This window comes from Buteo buteo, chromosome 2 (genome assembly GCF_964188355.1).
Source record: "Buteo buteo chromosome 2, bButBut1.hap1.1, whole genome shotgun sequence".
Classification (NCBI taxonomy): Eukaryota; Metazoa; Chordata; class Aves; order Accipitriformes; family Accipitridae; genus Buteo; species Buteo buteo.
Window position 1 is genome coordinate 78,131,243 of NC_134172.1, and position 20,715 is coordinate 78,151,957.

The 20,715-nt window shown below is 62.3% G+C and overlaps 1 protein-coding gene across 2 annotated transcripts; it reads left to right on the forward strand.

Annotated features, from left to right (window-relative positions):
• The first annotated feature begins 709 nt into the window (after positions 1 to 709).
• RGS19 (regulator of G protein signaling 19) lies at positions 710 to 19,155 on the forward strand. Of its 2 annotated transcripts, none has more exons than XM_075021009.1 (6): positions 710 to 771; positions 12,853 to 12,995; positions 13,164 to 13,300; positions 15,764 to 15,838; positions 16,807 to 17,041; positions 17,675 to 19,155. In XM_075021009.1, exons 3-6 carry the CDS (start codon positions 13,200 to 13,202, stop codon positions 17,861 to 17,863), a joined length of 600 nt encoding a protein of 199 aa, XP_074877110.1. In that variant the 5' UTR covers positions 710 to 771; positions 12,853 to 12,995; positions 13,164 to 13,199; the 3' UTR covers positions 17,864 to 19,155. The 2 variants fall into 2 exon arrangements, with proteins under 2 accessions (XP_074877110.1, XP_074877103.1); XM_075021002.1 differs by lacking the exon at positions 710 to 771 and adding an exon at positions 9,936 to 10,090.
• Positions 19,156 to 20,715: the final 1,560 nt, after the last annotated feature.

Here is a 20,715-nt window from a genome sequence, read left to right on the forward strand (position 1 = left end):
TACTGGATGCCAGTACTGGGTGCACGGCGCTGGTACTGGATGCCAGTACTGGGAGCGTGGTGCCGGTGCTGGGTGCATGGTGCTGGTGCAGGGTGCATGGTGCCAGTACTGGATGCCAGTATTGGGTGACTGGTGCTGGTGCAGTGTGGCAGTACTGGGTGCGTAGCACTGGTACTGGATGCCAGTACTGGGTGCGTGGTGCTGGTGCAGGGTGCCAGTACCGGATGCCAGTATTGGGTGGCTGGTGCTGGTGCGGCGTAGCAGTACTGGGTGCACGGCGCTGGTACTGGATGCCAGTACTGGGTGCACGGCGCTGGTACTGGATGCCAGTACTGGGTGCACGGCACCGGTGCAGGTTGCCAGCACCGGCTACGTGTTGCTGCTACTGGATGCCAGCCTTGGGCGCAGGCTGCCAGTACTGGGTGCACGGTTCCAGCGCAGGGTGCGTGCAGCAAGTACCGGTGCTGGGTGCCCATACTGGGCGCTGGGTGTGTGTGCGTGTGCGTGTGTGTGTGTGTGTTTTGACGTGAGGAAGTGCCAAAGCTGCAATTGCTTTAGGAAGTCAATCGCAGGGGCCGGGGGACGCGTGCGCAGTGCAGCCGCTCCTCTCCGCTCCGCTCCCGCTGCCTCTCCTTCTCCCTCCGGTGCCGAGCCCGGAGGCAGCGCAGAGGCGGCGGCCGCGGAGTGGGGGGGGTGGGTGGGTGGGTGGGTGGCCGGGGAGGGGAGACACCGGCGGCCGCGGACGGCGGCAGCAGCGCGGATGCCCGACCCGTGAGTACCCCGCGCCCCGGCCCGGGGCCGCCGCCGCCCGTGGGATGCCACGGGGCGGGGCGGGTTGGCTGGAGTGGGGGGGGGGGGGGGCCACACGGGACGGAGAACGGGGACACACGGGCCCATCGCCCCCTCCCTCAGCCGGTACCCAACCCAGGCTGCCTCCCCGAGGGCTGCGCTTTGCACGTTGTGTCGTGTGTGTGTGTGTCCGTGTCCCCTCTCCCCCCCCCCTTTTGCACGCTCCCTTCTGCGTGTGCCCCCCGCCCCGGGCATCCTCCCTTTTACACGTTTTCTCCCCCCCCCCGCCCCGGTTCCTCTTCCCGGCCACGCACCGAGCACCGCGGAGCGCCGGGGTTGATGGCGAGGTCGGGCTGTGTCTGTCTGTCTGTCCGGCTGCTGCCTGTCGCCGGCCCCATGTGCGAGGGCTGGGGGGGTGTGTGTGTGGCGGGGGGTGGAGGGCAGAGGGATGCTCCGTGGGGACCCGCGGGGCTGGGGGGGACCCCGAGCAGCGAACAGGGAGGGGGCCGTCCCCGCCGCATCACCCCGGGGGAGGGCAGGGCTCCTGCCAGGAGAAGGAGGAGGAGGATGGAGGAGGAAGGAGGGGGGCATCCTCCAGCCGCAGGGCCGGCTGCACCGGGGTTTGCCCGGCCCGGAGGGGGAGCTTGCAGGGAGGATCTCCCCCCCTCCTCGGCCCAGGGCTGCCCCGGCCCTTCCTGCACCCACAGGTGGGTGCCAGGGCGGTGCTGGAGCATCCATGCACCGGCTCGGCCAGGCAGGCTCCCTCCCTGTGCAGCTCCCTGTACCCCTGATGCAGAAGGGTGCCATGCCTCGTCACGCAGAGCAGTAGCCATCGGGAGCCCTGACCCGGCCGGCCAGGACAGCGGGAAGCAACCGAGGTTCGGGGAGGTTGGCTGAGGTCAGGGCGATGGCGGGCTCCGGTCCCCGACGGGTCCTCCAGCAGCGGCATGGCCAAAATGTTGGGTAGAGGGACTTGGCTCGACGGTGTCTGGGATGTGGCTTTCCCCCGTAAGGATGTGACATTCGACCATCGCCCAACACGAGCCCATCGTGTGGGCAGCGTCGCGGGATGCCGCGACTCGGCGTCGCGTCCCCGCGGCCGAGGGATGGAGAGGGCCAGGCGCGGCCGTGGGAGCTGCTCCGCGTGTGGATCACGGCGCGTCTCTGGGCACGGAGAGGTTCCCCCGGGAACCTCCCTCTCCCCGCCGCTTCCATGAGGCTGCTCTGGCGCAGATCCATGGCCTTATTTAAGAAACTAAACAAAAAGTGTTAAGTGAGTGGGAGGGATTTCCCTGCTGCGAGGGGAGTTCATTCCCCTCTGGATGCGTCTCCACCATCCCCGTCGATAGAGACGCTCGTCCCGTGTCACGCTGGATGAGCGGAGCTCGTGGCGTTTGCTGGCCTGGTGGATATCGTTTTCTTTGGGAAAACGGGTCGCCCCAGTGGGCACATATTTCAGAATATCTCCCAAGGGAGAGCGCCACATCAGATTTCCCTACAAGGATTTTAGCTCCTCCGCGTCAGCCCTTCCCCACAAATGACTCAAGCCGCTAATCAAAATACAGTCGTGTTCTTCAGCAATTAAACAAACTCCACCTCATAAGATTATAGTGGAGAAGCAGGAATTTAGTGACACGAATATATCTCAATCAGGGTGCGGGTGCCCATTTTGGTATTGTTATTAAAAAAAAGAAGGAACTGAAGGCAGATAATCAGATAATGCAACTCAAACCCAGAGAGGGTAAGGGAGAAAAATACCTTGGCAGAGTAATTAATGCTGAGTCTGCCTGAGGTGCGGGAGCAGCACATCTCTGCCACCTCCCCAAGTGCATCCTCTCCCGTCTTTGCTTATCTTCGGTTGTAGTCTCACTTTTAGGCTGGACTTGGGCTACAGCATGTTGAGTTTCAGCTGGGCTCGTTCAAAGGAGGTGGGTGAGCTCAGTGCTCAGGGCTCTTCCCTGCGAGCAACAGGTCCGGAGTGGCAAAGCGGCCGCTGCGCCGCTCCTCGACCTCTGCAGAGCGTGAGCTCAACCTGCTGTGGCTTTTCCTCTTTTTTTCCAAATTTTTATCCTCTGGATAAAATTATTATGGAAAGTCAGCTCAAGAGGAGGTTAAGAGCCACGCTCGGTGCCGGCGCCGCTCCTTAGCCATCCCGCGGGATGCCCTGCCTTTCCCTTCCAGCTCCTCCTGCTCCTCAGGCTGGTTTCTTGTACCAACCCCCTGGCCATGCCCGAGCACCCCAAAAGCAGAGCAGCCGCGGCAGAGGGAGGCCGGCAGGCATCGCCACCCCTGTGCCGCCGTGCCACGCGCTCTCGGGGTTCGGTGCTTCGGGCTCTTGCCTGGAATAACAGCGGCTTCCGGGTGAGCCGGTGCCCACGGCCTTCGCCGAGACTTCCTATTACTCAGTTCCTTATTCGTCTCTGCACATCTCTCTATGCATTTCCATTACAAAAGCTCTTCAGAGCAGGGTGGATCTAAGCCAGTTGTTTATATGCATTATTTCATAGCTACCTCTTAATTCGGGGGGGAAGAAAAGGTACTGGACTTTAGCACCAGTTATTTTCATCCCCCAACGTGTTACAACATAGTTTTCGCCCGTGGAGGGGACAGGGTGGGGGAAGAGCGTCCGATATCTTCTGTGGTGTAAGAGGGGAAGAAACTGAACTCGACGGCTCACAGGGACTCCAGCAGCCCTGTCGCAGACTGGGAAGCTGCTCTGCGGTGGCCACCACCGCCCCTGCTCCAGCCGGCTCAGGGAATGGGCATCCAGCCCCACAAGCATCTCCCTTTTCATACCACCCTGCACCCAGCACTGCATGAGCTTCCTCCAGCTCGTTTCCATCAGTACTGGGCTTGGCCAGCCCATTTCTTTCCCCAGCTGCTCTGCCGCAGCTTGCCCCACGCAGCACAGGGAGGGTGACCTGCAGAAAGTCCCGAATCCGTATTGCAGCGGCCGTGCAACGGTAGCATTGAGCTGCAGCATTGCTTGCAGCAAATAACTCCACCAGCCGGCTCTCCCCACCACACCCACGGGTTTCAGGACACCCATAACTTTTTTTAGGGATCAGATGCCTTAAATCCAGCTGTGCGTGCGCCGCAGGAGCCGCCGGCTCAGTGCCTTGCTGGGGGTGGGCTGTGGCCGTGCCAGTCCAAAAGTTGCGGGGTGAGTCTGTCCCCTGGCCGGGTGCTGCATGGGACCTGGGAACGCGGGAATGGGTGGCTTGGGGGTAAAACTATAGCGAAGGCAAAATCCTGGCTCTTGCTGGATCCAGACCGCTGTGTAAAACAAAGCAGCAACCCCTGAGTTTTGATCGACCCTTTGCCCTTCTCTGAAAGCGCTCTCTGGGAGCACAGAGAATTATTTTATTTCTATTATTTTTGGCTGGAAATCCACTGGGTTCCTTCTTTGGCAGGGACTGGTGGCAAAGACCTCCCGCCTGTGACTTCCCCCCTCCCTGGCCGCTGGGATGGGCACGGAGGGTGATGCCGCAGCCCACCCCATCGGCTCCTCCGGGTCTGTGGGACCTTGGCTGTCCCAGATGAGTTTACTGGGAGAGGTGGGAGTGCTCTGCCGCTCACCTGTCCCGCAAAACCTCCTGCCTTTGGCCGTTTTGTGGAAGCAGAGATTTAACCAGGGGGAGGGTGGAGCAGCAAGCAACAACAAAGTCCTTTGGGGTTCAGCTTTAACATTCATCTTAGACATGGAAAAAAGGGGGTTTCCTGACAGCAGGAAAATGCATGGTAGAGTTTTATAACAAGCTGCCCTTCCAGTTCTCTAACCGCTTGGAAACAGCCTCAGTTGACCTTTTGAGGGCTCTTTGCTCAGACTGTGAAGATCTGCTGGGTTTGGGGGCCCAGCTTTGCCACGCTCCAGACTTGCTTGTCAGCACTTGCCCACTCCGGAGGCAGAAAGGCCACGGAGGATCCAGGACAGCAACGGGCACAGGGAGAGCGGAGCCCCCGATGTCCCCGTGCATGGCCGTGGCTCTGGGTGCAGGGAACAGGCTGTGGGTGCACTGGCAGCCCACTCCGGGAGCTGGATTTACTGCTCGTTCAGTATTGAGGGGATTGGGGAGCCAGCAAAGGGGTTTGGGGTTAAGGGTTTGGGTTTTCCAATTGCTTCCCCTCCTGCAGGCATGAACCCACCCAGGGCTTAAGTAGTTTCCTCCGACAGAAGGCAAATGCCCAAGCAGCATTTAAGTGCAAAGGGCAGGAGAAGAGCAAACAGGTACATATTGGCATTAGAGGGCAGGAACCCCGGAAAAGGAAGGGAGAGCTTCAAGCTAGCCTTGGAAAACAAGAAGAAACAAGGAAAGATGCTGCCTGCAAGCCTGGTGTGGGTTTCACCACGAGGAGAGAGCTCGCAAAGGGGGTTTAGAGCCAGGGAAATGTATTGCCGTGACAGTGGTGGCAGGCGAGCTCCTGTGTCCTCCAATGGTGCAGCCGAGCCCTGCAGCATCCCGAGGGCTCGGCAAAGGGCATCACCGCAGCCTGTCACATCGGGGTTCTCGCTGAGATCCCCAGCGAGGCCCACGACCACGATCTGAGCCCAGAATGCCTGCGATGGGCATCCACCCATGGCCAGGCTCCTGCCGCCTCGGCCATCTCCCACAGCCCTGTCCAGGCAGCAGCGTGCCTGGCCGGAGAGGGATGCAGCGGCTGTGGCTGGCTGGCACTGTCCCGCGGCTGGCGGCCACCTCTGTGGCACAGGGGCCACGCAGGGTGACAGCGTTTCCTTCCTCCCCCCCGCTGCCAGCTCCTCCCCAGGGATGGCTGAGCCGAACCCCACCGTCTTTCTTCCCCTTTGGTCAGGTTTTAAATAACCGGCACGGCTGGTCTCGGAGGACACGAGTTGCTCGCAGAGCTCTCCGTTGCTTGTCACGGCTGGGGCAGGGCAGAGCATCACTGCTGCCCCGGCGCCCGTGAGGCTGCGGTGACCACAGCACAGGGATCACCTATGTCCCTTGGGATGCTCCGGAGCTGGGAAAGGGCGTTGGGTCACCAAATTCCCCTTGCCCTGGGTATTTGCCTGCAGGACAATCTCCTGGGGAACTCCTTCTGCAGTGCGTCGCTGTTTTAACATAGGACCAAAGTCTGATGCGGGAGGAAGTTTTCTTACTGGTACAAGCAACAGCTCGCCTCTGCAAGCTCTGGTCCAGGGACCCGTGGTGGCACTGGGTCTGGAGCCGGGGGGACATCCCAGCCCTGGGTGCTCACCAGCGAGATGTGACATGTGCCTGAAGCCAGACCTCAAAAAACATCCGTCAGGACTGGCAGCGTGCAGGCAGCGGGGCCCACAGCTGTCCGGGTGAATGAAAAGCTGCGGGCAAATATCCCCAGGGTACAGCGTTCGGGGGTGGTCCCCCTTGTCCCCAGCCATCGTGCTGGTGTAACCCCAGCCCGGCCGGTCCCACCGCTGGTTGAGCCGGCTGCCGGGCTCAGCCCTGCCCTGACCACATCAATGCCATGCGGGGCCACGTTTTGGGCAGGGAGCGTGGCTGGAGAGCAGGGCCAGACCTGTCCTCGGCGCGGCCAGACCCACCTCCCGCCCGTGCCGGCGCAGGCTCCCAAATCTCCCTGTGCACGGCCGGCGGTTCCCGTGCTGGCGCGGGTCTCCGGATGCAGCCGGCAGGGTTTGGTCTCATGCCGGGGCTGGGGAGAAAAATCACCCGTCAGCCACGTCAGGGAGTGCCCGGAGCTGCGGTAAGCGACCCCTTTGATCCAGCATTTCCCCCGTGATGCAAGGTTCCTCCTTTTCATCCCGATCCTGGCTTGATTCTCTGTCTGGTTCCTCATTTCCTCGGAAAGGGCAATTCCTCGGATCCTCCTAGCATCCCTATCCCCCAAATTACCACTAATGCCCCCTCCTCTGCCCCGTGGTCCCCGGGGGGACACGGTGCTGCCTGCACTGGCGTGTGCTGGGATGGGGACGAGCGGGTCCTGGGCTGGAAGCACCCCGTGGACAAGGAGCACCCTGCCACCCACCCGGCTGAGCTCTTACCCCAGCCATGCTGATGCCCTATCCCTCCTTTTCCTCTTCCCTTCCATCAGCCGCTGGGCTCCGTCCGTGTGGTGTAGCCCCTGCTGAGTATCGATTACCGTGATCTTTCTTGTCCTTTCCCATGGATCATTACCAAATGCCTTAAAAACGCCGCGATACCTCTACTAATAGAAACATAATTGTCAGGGCTTGCCTTATTAAATCCCCCAGCTGATTGTCGTGGGTGCTATTTTTACGCTGTGAAACTATTAACTGCATTTCAGTGCAAGAGCCGGGGCCGGAGGGGCGGGTGCTGGCAATGCTGTGCCCACCGTGCCACCCGGCAGCCCGCGGTGGGTGGCCGTGCCGGGACAGAGCCGCAGGTCCGCTCACCTCTTTCCAGCAGGTGCTGGAGAGGTTCATGTGATCCTTTCGGGAAGGCTCGCGGTGGGATTTGGCTCGGAGGATGCTCGGTGCAGAACTAGACCCCGGCTACAGTCGAGGAGAGGGGCAGGAAGCAGAGGATACGGCCGGTCTGGAGAAGGACCCTGGCATCATCCTCATACTGGCAGGAGAGGTGCCCACGGGGCTGTCGGCCCTCGCGGTGTGAAGGACCGGGGAGGTGTTGGGACACGCTGCGGCATCTCCCGGTTCCCATCGCCAGGACCTGCTTTTCCAGTCTCGAGGGATGGCAGAAAAATCACGGCCGGGCAAAGGAACTCCCCCAAAGGCATCCGCTCACCGCCGCCTCCGCCACGTGCGCGGGCACATCTGCTGGCGTTATCAGCAACAGCAATGCGCTCGGCGGGGACGCGGCCACGTGAGCATCGCCACCCCCTCGTCCCGGCACGACCCGGGGATCCCGACCCGGCCGGTGCCCGGGACTGCTGGCACCTCGATGCCGGTAGTATCGGGGTTAGCCCAACCCCATCCCTGCAGAGTCGGGAGGCTTGAGCCTCACCAATTTGGTCTTTTTTTTAATAGATTGCTAAAGTGGGGTGGAGGGGGGGGAAAGCTGGGTCTAAAAATAGCTCCCAAAACTTCCTGTGCCGCTGGCAGGTGGCTGGGGCAGGCTGCGGGGGCGGCCGGCAGCTGTGGGGCTCGGTGACGGTGCCTGCCCACGGGGTAACCCTGGCAGAGGGGGGCCCGTGGGGTGCCGGCCCCCCCCATCGCCTCCCCGGGCCGCCCGCGGGGCTGGCTCGCGTCTGGTTGCGCTCGGTGGCCGGTTTCAGCCAAATTTGGCAGAGGTCGGAGGTGCTGGGTCCCTCCCGGGAGAAAAGCAGGGAGGAGATGGGGAAGCTGCAGGCTGGGCTGAACCCTTATTAGACACTAGAGAATCCAGCAGCAGGCAGCCGGGGCAGCCGAGATCTGCTCGTACTGATCCAGCGTGGCCGGTCTCGCAGGCAACGGGTGTTTTCCAGCTCCTCCGAGGCACGGAGAGGGGCCGGATCCGGCGCTGGTCCCCACCAAGGCATGGCTGGTGTGTAGCGGGGGCTCAGCCGTGCCGGCAGCTTGGCCGGGGATGGTGTCTTCGCCGGTACCGGGGGGGGGGGATTTGTGCATCGCCCCGGCCGAGCAATCCCCACGGGGGTCTGTGATGAGCAGCAAAGCTGCCCTCCAGGTTTTGACCCATAAAATACGAAGGGGAGGTCCCTCCTGGGATGGAGACCTCATACCATGACTGGAGGTGGCCAGAGAATAAAAATACCCTCTGTGTCAGTGGGTGCCCCACGGCCGGCGAGCTGGGGGTGCCGGGGGGTCCTCCGTGGGAGCGTGGCCGCATCCTGGCAGCCTCCAGCTCTTGGAGCTGGCCCTGCCCAGCAGCGGCAAAGGGAATCCTGGAAAACCATCTGGAAAATAGATGAGGTTCAGGTGACCAGAGAAACAGAGCCCCGCTGAGCGCCCGTGAGGACAGCAGTGATGGTGGGGTGGGTGTTGGCAGAAAAAGGAGCTGCCGAAGCGGAGGGTGACTTTTGGGTGATGGGGGGGGTTTCCATCCAGACGGGGTGGAGTTGAGGACGGTGGCGGTGTGACTGCGTTGGTTTTTGGGTGCCGGGGTACGCGCTGTTGGAAAGAGAGGAGATAACAGCTCGGCATCCTCCGGGAAGGCGAGGGAAGCGGCTGCGCCGAGGGAGATGCTGGACCAGGCTGATAACGGGCACGTGCCGCAACCGGGCGCCTGGCCCAGCCCCGCGGCCCCACGGGAGCACGCAGGGGGGTGTCAGCATCCCCCCCTCCCTCTTTTTCCCCTTTTCTCCCCTTTTCCACCTGCGGTGAGCCCGTGCGAGCGAGGGGCAGCCACCGGCAGAGACCACAAACCAGTTTCGGTCGCTGGTGTGGTGCCAGGGCCGGAGCCCCCCTCTGCCCGCAGCGGTGCTGAGGGCACGTTTAATCAAGGAAACAGAGGTTGGGCGTCTGATTTCTCTCTCTCTCTCTCTCTCCTTTTTTTTTTTTTTTTTTCTGAAGAGGAAAAAAAACCGAACAACTTTGTTTGTGAGTCACTCTTGGCCGAGGGAGCCGGGCTTCGCTCTGTGCGGCAGGCGGACTGGCACATCCCCGCGTGGCAGGAACGATGCTGCCGGGAGGCACTGCGGGAGGCTCTGACTCAGCCCACCCTCGGCCACCGGCCCCCTTCCCTCGTTGCCCACCTCGCTGCCGAGCTGGCATCCTCACCCCACGGGCAGCACCGGAGCCCCGGGGACGCCCAGGGCTCGGCGTGGCGGAAAGCACCCTCGCTTCCAAGCGGCTTCAGCTGGGTACTGGGAACCGGCCCGTGCCCACCCTGGGGACGTATCCTGCCCGTCACTCCTCGGCAAAGCCCATTCCTTGGCCGTGGGGTTGTTCCAGTGCCGGCGTGGCCGGGCTATCTCCGAGATGCCTGGCTGCAGCCGGCATGGGGGGGTCAGTGCCAGTCCTGGTCGGGGACCCCCGGCTCAGCTGCCCTCGTGCCTGCGGCAGCCGCCGGATCCGGCCGAGGGGTGGGAATCGGGAGGACGACCCGGCTCGGCCACCGGCGGGACTCGCTCTGTCCCGCTCCTGCCCCGTCGGGGCGGCTGGCCCCGCGGCGGAGCGGCGAGGAGAGCAGCCGGGCCCTGCCGGGGCTTTCCCAAAAAAGGTCTGAACTCTTCGGTTGAGTTTGCCACTTCCCTTACCACTCCCTTTCCTGTGAGAGGATGTGTTCGGCCGCTTTTCTTTTCTCTTTCTCTCTTCTTTTCTCTCCCATCTCCCTGCCCTCAGACCCGGCGATGCCGCGCACCCCCTGAGCCGGCCGGGGTCACCCTGGCTGGCACCCGCCGCCGCAGCGTGATGGCCAGGCTGCAGGTATGGACACAACGCCGCTGGCTCCCCCCGTGTCCTCCCCCCGGGTTCTCCCAGCAGCCACGGCACGGGGTCGGGTGGGCACGCCGGGGGTTCGGCACAGGCTGCGCCGGGGGTAGGCACCGGTTTGTGCCCCGCTTTGCAGAGGCGGGGGTGGCCGAAGGGGGATGCCGTGCTGCTCAGGGCATCGTCCCCGGCCGCGGCACTGGGGGAAAGTGGGATGCGTGGAGCGGTGTCATTCCCATGGCCGGTATTTAGCATCGCCTTGGTTTTTGCCCGTGTGGGCACCTCGATGCCACGGCTCCCACCGCAGCTGGCACAGGGCCGTTTTGGTGACTGCTTTGGCCGGGGTTAAGCCGGGCACGGGGCGCTTCGCGGGCGGCTGCGTGGGATGGAGCTGACCCAGCGCCCCGGCGCAGGGAGCAGCCAGGTGGATGGAAGAGGAGGTTTCCCTTTGAAAGTCATTTTAGGGAGCACTCGTCTTGTCCAGTTGCGTGGGGGGGTCCCCCCTCTCCCGTTTGGGGAGAGGACGGGGCGGCGCCAGGCTCGGCGGGGACGTCACGGCCGCGTGAGCCGGCGCGGTCCCGGGGAAACCCAGCACATGGGGACTCCCAGCCAGGGTGCTGCAGGCACCAGGCGATGATGGCAAAAGCTCCCGGGGGGCTCCCGGAGCTCCCGGGGTTGGGGCGAGGGCAACTTTTGGGGCGTTTCTTCTCTCCGCTGGGGAAACGTCCCCTTTTTTGTCATCCTTCCTCTTTTCACGGCCTCACGCGCGCGCCCTCGCCTTCTCTCCGGCGCTCATAGGCTTCCACCACCCGCCGGCACTTCCTTATCCGCCGGCCCCGGTGCAGACGGAAACGGCCCCGTGGCACGCGGCCCCCCCCGCCAGCATGGTGGGCTGGGGGGCTACGGGGGCGTTCAGGGGTGGGAAACCGGCCCCGCAAATCCAGAGCGCGATGGCATCGCCCTTCGGCGCCGATCCGGAGCGCGCCGGTGTTGCCTTTCGGTGCCGTGAGCCGGGGGGGGACCCTTTGTGGCCCCATGCCTCCCTTCTCTTCCCCGGCTCCCTTGGTGCAGCCCACGCAGCCGAGGTGGGTGCCACAGCACCCAGGATGAGCAGCGAGCCGATCCTGCATCTGGCCAGGTGCTGAGGGCACGCCATGGACGTGGGGAGGGGACGCTCCTTGCTGGGGGATGCCGCTCCATCCCGCCGCCTCTCCGGGGTGTTTTGGCTCAGCCGCTTGCGGGTCTGCTCTGGCCGAGGTCTAGCACCAGCTGCAGAAGCAAAATGCCTGGAAGTCCCCCTGGAGCAATGCCACGCGCTGTCCCCACGTCCCTGTCCCTCGCCCGCTCGACATCCCGGGGCCATGGCAGAGCCGGGGCTGCCTTTGCTTTGGGGTGGACTGGGAGGAAGCAGGGTTTTCCCAGCCTTCAGGTTTTCCTCCTGCTCGCCCCGTTTCCCACAACCTCATCACCGGTTGCTGTAATTAGTGCTGCGGCCCCGCTGGGAGCCGTGCCCGAAGCCTGGCTATCCCCGTACCACTGTGGGGCTGCAGCCCCCCCAGCAGCACTGGGCACCGTGGGGTGAGCGGGCTCGGAAGCGGGATGTCACCCTGGGTGGGCAGGGAGAAGAGCGGGTGCCAGGAGGAGAAGATGGTCAGGCCAGGGAAAGCAAAGGAAAAGGAAAAAAGTGGGGAGGTTAAATGGACCTGAGGGCAGCGCGGTGCGAGAGGGAGCTGAGCCTGCTGCCGAGCTGGGTGACAAGGTCACAGCCATCCTGCCAGCACTCGGAGCTATAAATAGGGACAATTGGGAGCGAAACACAGACTCTCTCCTTTTTCGTTCCTGCGGGAGCGATGGGAGCCGGCGGGAGGGTTTGCAAGGGCCCAGGCGAGGAGCTGACGAGAAGCGCTGCCAGGCGGTGGCCGTGCTGGGGAAATGATGAGACCTGGGGCAGCTCAAGACAGGGATGCTGGGGTCGAGGCGGCCGGGGGCTCTCCCTGCCCGCTGCCCCCCTCTCCTGTTCCTTCCTTCTGGCAGAAGAAGGACTGTGATTGCTGCCTGCCGCCCTCGGAGGGGCACAGGGAGGCAGAGCTGGCTGTGACCGCATCCTTACCACCACCTGCATGGAGGTGGGTGCTCAGCACCCAGCACCGCTTCTGCCCAGGAGCATCCCTGCTCCAGCCTGGGCTGATGGTGCAGGCAGGGCATGGGGGGATTATTCTGCAGCAATGGTGCAGAGCGCCGGACTCGGCCAACGCTTGGCACGGGGCAAATTTTGGTTTAGTGCTGGGAGCTGTGAAAACTACCCACACACACACACACACCCCCCGTTTCCTTCCACTCACATGATGCCGTGGAGCGGCTCCGACTTCCCCATCCCGGCCCTGAAGACGCCGGGCGGGGGTCTGGCTTTGCTTCCCCATGGCACGGGGTACGGCCGGGGGTGCACGAGGCCGGCGCTGACCCCCACAACCTGCCCGGCCCCGCTGGTGTCTGTGGGGCTCGGTAGCACTGCCAAAGCGTGGGAAAGGGGGTCCTGGGCGAAGCGTGGGGCTGGCAGAGCCTCTGCAGCCGTGTTTCCCCTCCTCCTTTCCTTCTCGCTTCCTTTTCTTGCACACTTTTCTGTCTGCCTGCCATGCCCCAGCTTGCCACCTGCAAAAGGGCTTTCCCCAGCATGGAGCAGCCCCCTCCCCGAACCGCTCGAAGCTGGGGGGGGTCCCTCTGCGAAGGTAACGTGGTGCCGCTCCTCTCCCTCCCCGCAGGCTCCGTCCAGGAGGCGGCAGGGACGTTAGCCGGGGGGTCTCGGCGGCACGGCTCACCCGTGGACTGGGAGGAGCGGAGAGCAGCAGAAGAGCCCCCGAAGCACGACCCAACCCCGTCCACCGTGTATGAGGCTGGGACGCAGGTGAGGCGGTGACCAGCTCGAGGCTGGCCGGTGGCCGGGATGGCAAGCGGGAGCCAAAACTAAATCCCAGCAAGTCACTGCACGGGGGTCCCTCGTTTCCCTCGGGCTGCTCGCGCTTGGTGGGAGATAATCGTTCGCTCACCCGCTCCCTGCCCTCCTGCTTTTCAGTACGCAGGACCCGCGTCCGCAGAGACACCCCTTCCGATGTCCCGGCATGAGACTTCTCCGACAACGGTGCAACCCGCCAGCAACCACCGCCCCAACGCCTGCTGCTTCTGCTGGTGCTGCTGCTGCAGTTGCTCGTGGTACGTCCCACCACCCACCCCGGCCCGAGGGTCCCGCGGGGCGGCGAGCATCGCCCACCCAATATCGTCGTTTGATATTCAAGGGTCCCGTAAGCAGGGGAGGCGCGAGGGTCGCCCGCGTGTTGCTGGGTCGCTCCGTGCTTTCTGTGGCACCAAGCGCTTGGATACGGCTGCTGCCGGAGCAGGCAGATGGGGTTCCCGAGGGAGATGGGGTCCCGCAGCAGCCCCCAACCCCTGGGTGCTCTGCAGCCCTTTGCGGCTCGCAGTGCCCGCAGGCAGTGGGTGCGGGAGGGCGGCTGGGATGGAGCCGGTCCCGCTCACCGAGCCGAGCCTCCGGGCCGCTTGTGTGCTTGTGTTGGGTTGGGAATTGAGAGCGAATTGGGTGCTGCGGTTAGAAAAGGTGTAAATGGTGTTTTGGAGCAGATGGGCATCGGTGGTGCTGCGGTGTGTTGCTCTCCCCCCAATGCGGAGCCTGGTGAGCCCGAGCCTCGCCTCACTGCACCCTGACTCCTGCCCGTCGGCCGAATGTTTTAAAATATATAGAGCAGAAAGCGGCACCGGGAACCCCGCTGCGCTAACGGCTCTCCCGGGGCTGGATGTCCCCAGCCCGGCTGCGCGGGGGAAGCTGCAGACAGCGCAGTGCTTAGCCAAGCTGCCCAACCTCTGCCTCCCCAGCCCACCCTCCCACGGCACCCGACCGTGCCCGGGCAGGGTGACGAGGCTGGGCAGCGGGACCCCTGGGTGCAGCACTGTGCAGGCAGGAGGATTTTCCTGCCTGTTTCAGGCAGGTTGGGTCAGGAGGAGAGCTAGGTTTCCTTGCTGAGCGTCACGCTGCCTTCTTGCAGCTGCAGTGTGCTGCCCGAGGTGGACCCCCCCTCGTCCGTGGGAGCCCTCCCAGGTAGCTCTGCCTTGGAGCAGCAGAGTCTGGCCCTGGCCTCCCAGTGCTGCCCAAAGCCAAGGACATAAGCAGCCGCTTGCCTGCAGCTGCATCTCCCATCCTCTCCGAGGATCCCCAGCTCCTTATTCTCAGATAGCCCAGATTTTGGAGAGCCCGTCTGCTCTTCTCCATCCTCAGCGTCAGCCCTTTCTGAGATTGTTGACGGCTTCGGGCTTTGCAGCAGCTTTGGGCTTTACAGCCACTGGTAGTGCTGAGCTTGGGGGAGCAACAAACCGTGGAGCTGAGCCCCGTGCAAACACGCGGTACATCCCCAGCAGCCGTGTCAGCCCCACGCAAACCCACGGCGCATCCCCAGCACTGATGCATCGGCCCTGTGCAAACCCCCACTGTGTTCTTGGGGCCCCATCTCGCCTGATTCCGTCTCTTTTTCTTGCATTTGCAAGGCAGCGAGGGTGGCGATCGGCTTCCCTCCCAGCCTGCCCTGAACATCTTCCTCCCAGGCACTGCCCAGGGCTCGGTGGCATTTGGTCGTGGGCAGGGCGACCCTTCCCTGTGTCCCTCCTCCATCTCTGCAAGAGGCCATGAGCAGACAGGGCAGAAATCCCTTCCGTATCCCGCTCCCGAAGCAAGCAGTGGCCAGTGCCAACCATTTTTGGGGCTCAAGCGTGCCAGGCAGCGAGCGCCGGGGCCAGCGTGGGCAGGGATGTGCCTGCAGCTTTCGCCCGCCCCAGCCGCCCTTGCTGCCGGGGGAGAAGTTTGCACATTTAATCTTGTGCGAGCGGCGAGGGACGGTGTCGCAAGCAGGAAGCGCTGCGGTCAGTGCTGGGCACCGAAATTCGAGGGAAGTTGGCTGGAGGCCGCTCTCCCCTTGCACCACCGGCACCCCTGGAGGTGAAGGATGGGGGGGGACACAGGGGATGCCGGCACCCCCGAGCCCCAGCACCTCCATCCCGCGCCCGGCCTCTGGGCTGGACCGGTGCTGGGGTGTCCTGGGGGGTGCAGGGTCCGGCACTTCGCTTTTCTCCATCTATCCCGGCCACCAGCTTCCTTGGCGAGCCAGTGCCAGCACCAGCTGGATACCGGGATAACCAGGCATGGGATCTGAGCGGACCGCGGTGCTGAGCCCCGACGGCTGCAGCCGTAGGCCCTGCAGCTGCCCTCATTTATTTATTTATTGGTGTTTATTCGTGGCGGTTCGTGACAGCTTTGCCGTGGGCCGAGCCGGCACTGACCTCTGCCGGCTACTGCTGCCCGGCTCCGCAGCCGCTCCAGCTCTGGCTTGGTCCTGGCACACGTCCCGGTGGAGCGGGTCCAGGGCCACGGCGGTGCCGGAGCGCAGGAAACCCCCTTGCACGACGATGGCAAAAATTGCACAAGGGAGCCGGGGTGCTGCCGGCACAGCGGGTGCTGGGACGGGCAGGGTGCTGGGGAGGATCTTGGCAGGGACGGGGGGGGATGCTGGTGCCCATGGAGGAGATTTGGTGGCCAGGGCCAGCTGGGGGGGTCAAGGTGGGGGTCTGGGTGCATCCCCAACGCCCCTGACTACCTTTCCTTCTCCCCGTTAGGAACGAGGACCGGGAGCGAGCATGGAGGGCGTCCCGGGAGACCAAACTGGAGACCATCCCAAACTGTGAAGCGTGGTGAGCGCAGGGGCAGTGCCGGGGGGGGCAGGTGGGGGGGGACTGGCATTGCACAGCACAACATGTCACGGTCCCCGCTGCCACCCTCCGTGGCACCCAGCCCCGCATCCTGCCTGCTGGTGCACATATGGGGAGCAGGAGCGGGGCACCAGGACTTGGGGGTTCCCGGCGCCGCTTCCAGCAGCATGTCCCTGGTTCCCACCGAGAAACGGGGAGCCCGGAGCCACGGGCTGCAGCACTCTGCAATTCTGGCCCTCAGGCCCTTTGCAAAGGGAAACTGAGGCACGCAAGGACCTCAGCAGCTTTCAGGCCGTGTCCCAAGGGCAGAGCCTCATCCTGCAAGCACCCTGCTCTGGGGATGCCCTGCACCGAGCACCCACTCCCTGGGGGACGGGTATGACCCTCCCCCCCCAGCCCAGCTGTGGGTGCTCTTTGGAGTGCCTGGCACAGCAGCATTAGGGGGTCAGACATGCTAATTAGCTGCTGATAATGATTGCTCCTGCCCTGCTCTAGCAGGTGGTGGCTATTTGCAGGTAATGGCTATTTGCTGGGGAGCAGCTTCCCTGCCTCCCCCAGCTGTTGGGGATGATGAACCAAGGTCAGTCTCTCCCTGGCTGGCTCAGAGCTGCAGCTCTGCAAAGGAAGGGCTTTTGCTCCCTTTTGGGTTTTTCCAAAGCCGGCACCAAAATATGCCTCAGTTTGGGAAATTCAGCCGAAACCAAGCCCGCGCTACAGCCCGGCCAAGTGGAGCCGGGACAGATGCTGTGAGTGAACTCCCAAAGCCTCCGTGATAACCAGAACCTGAGCAGAAATGGCCTCGGCATGAGCACTGGGGATGGGTTCGGGCACAGTCCCTCTGGGATGGGACCAGGGATGAGCACGGCCGAGCCGCTCGGGGAGGGACGACGCAGCGGGGAACCCGGCTGACCGTAACGCTGTCCCTTTGCCTTCCCACCGGGATCTGGCAGCGCCAAACCCACTCCGGAGGAGGTGCGGGGCTGGGCACAGTCCTTCGACAAGCTGATGAAGAGCCCGGCGGGTCGCAACGTCTTTCGGGAGTTCTTGCGGACTGAGTACAGCGAGGAGAACATGCTCTTCTGGCTAGCGTGCGAGGAGCTCAAAAACGAGTGCAACAAGCACACCATCGACGAGAAGGCCAGGATGATCTACGAGGACTACATCTCCATCCTCTCGCCCAAGGAGGTACGGGGCAGAACGCCTGGGGGGTGGCTCAGGCTAAAATGGGGTGTGGGGGGGTGTTCTTTAGGGAGATGGCTCTGTCCCAGCTGCAGCCCTGCAGCAATTTGGGGATGGGGTGGGTATTTGGGGCTGGGATGGCTGGGTATTTGGGGATGAGTTTGGCAGGGTAACGGGTTTGCTTTATGCTTGTGGACGGTGGAGGGGACGGCAACCCCAGCCCCCCAAAACCACCCCGGGACGCGGCCGGCAGCGGGACCACGGGCCAGGTTGTGCTGCGGGGCCAAAACCTCACGAGGGCACCAGCGGGCTGAGGAGATGCTGCATCCCAGCTCAGAGCATCCCCCCAAAGTGGGGGCACCCAGGGGGGGGAGCACCCCATCCCACCTCCCTCTGCCCAGCAAGGGGACACAGGGAGGACCCAGAGACCTCTCCGCAGCTCTCTCCAAAACACCCTGGCTCCGGTGCACATATACTCCAGGGTGGAACACGCTGTGGTCTCCCCGCATCTGGCCACGGTGCCGCGTTGATACCCAATTTCCCAAGAGAGCCTGTGCAGGGGTGGGTGCTGGGACTGGGGTTTTGTCGTTGGGGGTCCCTCAACCCGCCCCCCCCCCCATTTCTCTCCCTGCCACCCAGGTGAGCCTGGACTCGCGGGTGCGGGAGGTCATCAACCGCAAGATGCAGGAGCCGTCCTCGCACACCTTCGACGACGCGCAGCTCCAGATCTACACGCTCATGCACAGAGACTCCTACCCTCGCTTCCTGAACTCTGCCATATACAGATCGCTGCTCCAGAGCGTCTCCCGCTCCTCCTCGGAGTCCTAAGGGCGCCCGCCGGCCACGGGGACGTCGGCAGGGATGTGGTGGCTGGCGTGAGGGGGGGGACACCTCGGTGCCTCCTTCCCTCCGCTGCCCTCCCTGCCAGCCCCCTCCCCAAGTTTTTAGCTTTTTACCTATGAACCGTCACCCCGGTTTCTGGGCCGTTCTCCAGGACTGTCCCCGGGGCTGATGCCGCTGCGGCAGCACAGCCCAGGCCGGCTCGTACTACTGAACCCCTGCCCCGTCCCCGCCGCTGGCCGGAGCGAGCCGGGGAAGCGCGCGGAAGAGCGCCTGGGGCCCGGCTCCCCCTCCCTGGCTCCACCCGCACCCCGTTTTGAAGAGGTCACTTTAAATCCCCTCTCCACCACACCTGGGGACACGGCATGTCCCCGTTTCCCACCTGAGACCCACTTGGGGACTGGGTTGGGGGTTTTTTGGGGGTGGGGGGGAGGTCGATTGTTGTTGTTTGTTTTTTTTTTTTTTTTATTTTAAATGCTTCTTTTGTTGGCTTTTATTGGGGGACTCGAGGGGTGGGAGGGGGGGTTTGGCAAGCATCTCTGTACATATAAAAACTTGTCAGGTTTACATCACTCCTCCATCTGTTTGAAGCGGCCGACAGCATGGGGAGCAGTGCTGCAGCCCGGCTGGATGGAGCAGAGGGCAGGCAGCACCCTGGGGCCATGGCCCCCCATCTCCAAAGCTGTCCAAGGGCCTCTGGAGGGGCCAGAAGGGACTGTGGGATCATGAGGATGTGCTCAGAGGGTGGGCAGGGGCTGCCCTACAGCTGCCCCCTCCACTGGTCCCCATCGCACACGTCAGCACCAGTCCAGCCCCGGGACACCACATGCTTGTCACCCCAAACCCAGAGCATCCTGCACCCTCAGTTTATGGACCTCAGGGAAGGGGAAAACATGCTCGCAGGCCATGTAGGTGTTATTTACCTTCCCGCAGAAACCCACAGGCACCAGGACCCCCAAAAGCAAAGGCTCCCGGCTGGCCCATGCCTGCCCCGCCAGCAGGGAGAATCCCGGGGGTCTGCCCTGGTCCCTCAGGAGCAGTTTGGCACCGAGCAGCGGGCAGGCAGGGCTCTACATGGGATGGGAAATGTCACAGGGAAGATCTGAAATATCTATGTGGGTTTTGTATGGCGTGAGGAATGGTTTACTGAAGCCCAGCACCCAGAATTAAAACATTTCTGCCAGCAGCCCCTGCCCTCTGCAGTGAAACGAAGCCAACGCCAGGGTCCTGCCACCCAGCTTGGCCACGCACCGGCTCAGCCCTGCTGCAGAAGACCAATGCTAGTCTTTGCCTTTCCTGACCCAGAGCAGCCTGTGGTTTCCTATTTATCTACCCCTTCCCCTCCTTCTTCTCTCTTCATCCCTTTCAAAGAAAAAAGAAAGGGCACTCGTTCTTTTTATTGAAGATATTTTTTAAACAAACAAACCAAAAAATTCACTCGGCTTTTTTGTTTCCTTCCTTCCTAGTGGCATGACTGCGTGGAAATTCATGTCAGTAAAGTTAGTGTTGTTTGCCAAGCTGGAAACACAATTCAAGAAAATGTATTTTTGAGAGAGACCAGAGATAGCTCATTTGTTCAGGAATGTCGGTATTGTTATTATTTGGTTGTTATTGGCAGGTTTTCCCCTGCAAGTGCCAAGCCTGCACAGCTACAGCCCCACAGCATCCCCACCCTGTGCTGGGGAGGTTTTAGTTCTGGGTGCTTGGTTTGTTCTGTGGGTAAAGGAAATATCTTGAGGGTGGGAGGTTGAACAGCCCTGAAGCCATTCCGGAGTGCAGCAGGGGTGTCAGAGCCTCTGCACACCATGGAGGTCTCAGTCCAGGGAAGACCCCGCTGCCCCCAGATAATCTAGTTTGTCTCTTGCTCCCAATCCTAGCATTAAACACCTCGTAAGCAAATCTTTACTTCTGAGACACCTCTTTATCCAGTGGCCTTCCCCTCCCTGGTGTTATCCCAGAAAATAGCACTGTAAAATGCCCCGAGACACAGTACTTTTCTCTCACTTCTGAGGGGCTCCTTCTGCTTGAGACTCTCCCTACCTAATTCAGGACTGTCAAACTGTACCCAAGCTCAACTCCCCTCCTGACAGTAACACAAGAAGAAAGGCAACAGCAACTGGTAATTAGCTGGCTCCTGTTCACAGCGCACGAGCCAGAATGCCTTGGCCAGCTTGGGTTTCAGATCCTGAAGCTTTTTTTAAGCATTACTGCAAGGACACTGTTCCCTACCAAGCCTGGCTTGAATAATCCCATTCGCCACAAGACTTGTGAGGCTTAAACGAGTTGTCAGCATCTTTGAATCTTTTCCTTCTTGGGAGACTTGGCTACACCCTGTAAAGTGAAAGCCCTGAGCAAAGGATCCTCTTGGGATCCCTGCCTCCAGAGAAGCACAGCCCTCAAAGGGGCTGCGAGCACGTTTTTCCATTGCTTTCTTGTGGCTGCTCACTCTGCTCTAAACATCTCCAAGGTCTCTGTTGAATGTCTGCTGTCTGGCATGCTGAAAAGCCAGTGGAAATACTTGTTTTTCACTCTGGAACAGGGGAGCAATGCCATAAGAGATGGGACGGCACATGCTCCTGCACTGCTTGTCAGCACAAGAGCTGCAGTGCACAGGACTGCTCCTGAGCAGCCTCAAGCTCAGAGGCCTTACTGGGGTCCCCCAAATCCTGCATCAGCCCAGTTAAAGGCTAGGAAAAGGAGAGAAGAGGGATTTTAAGTCTCAGGCTGAAAGCTGTTATGAGGACAGACAGAATTTCCCCACCAGGTTCTAGTTACCTCCCAGAAAGAGCCTGATCCTGCAGGTCCCCTTCACAAGGTCATGTTTGCAGATGTGGCACCTG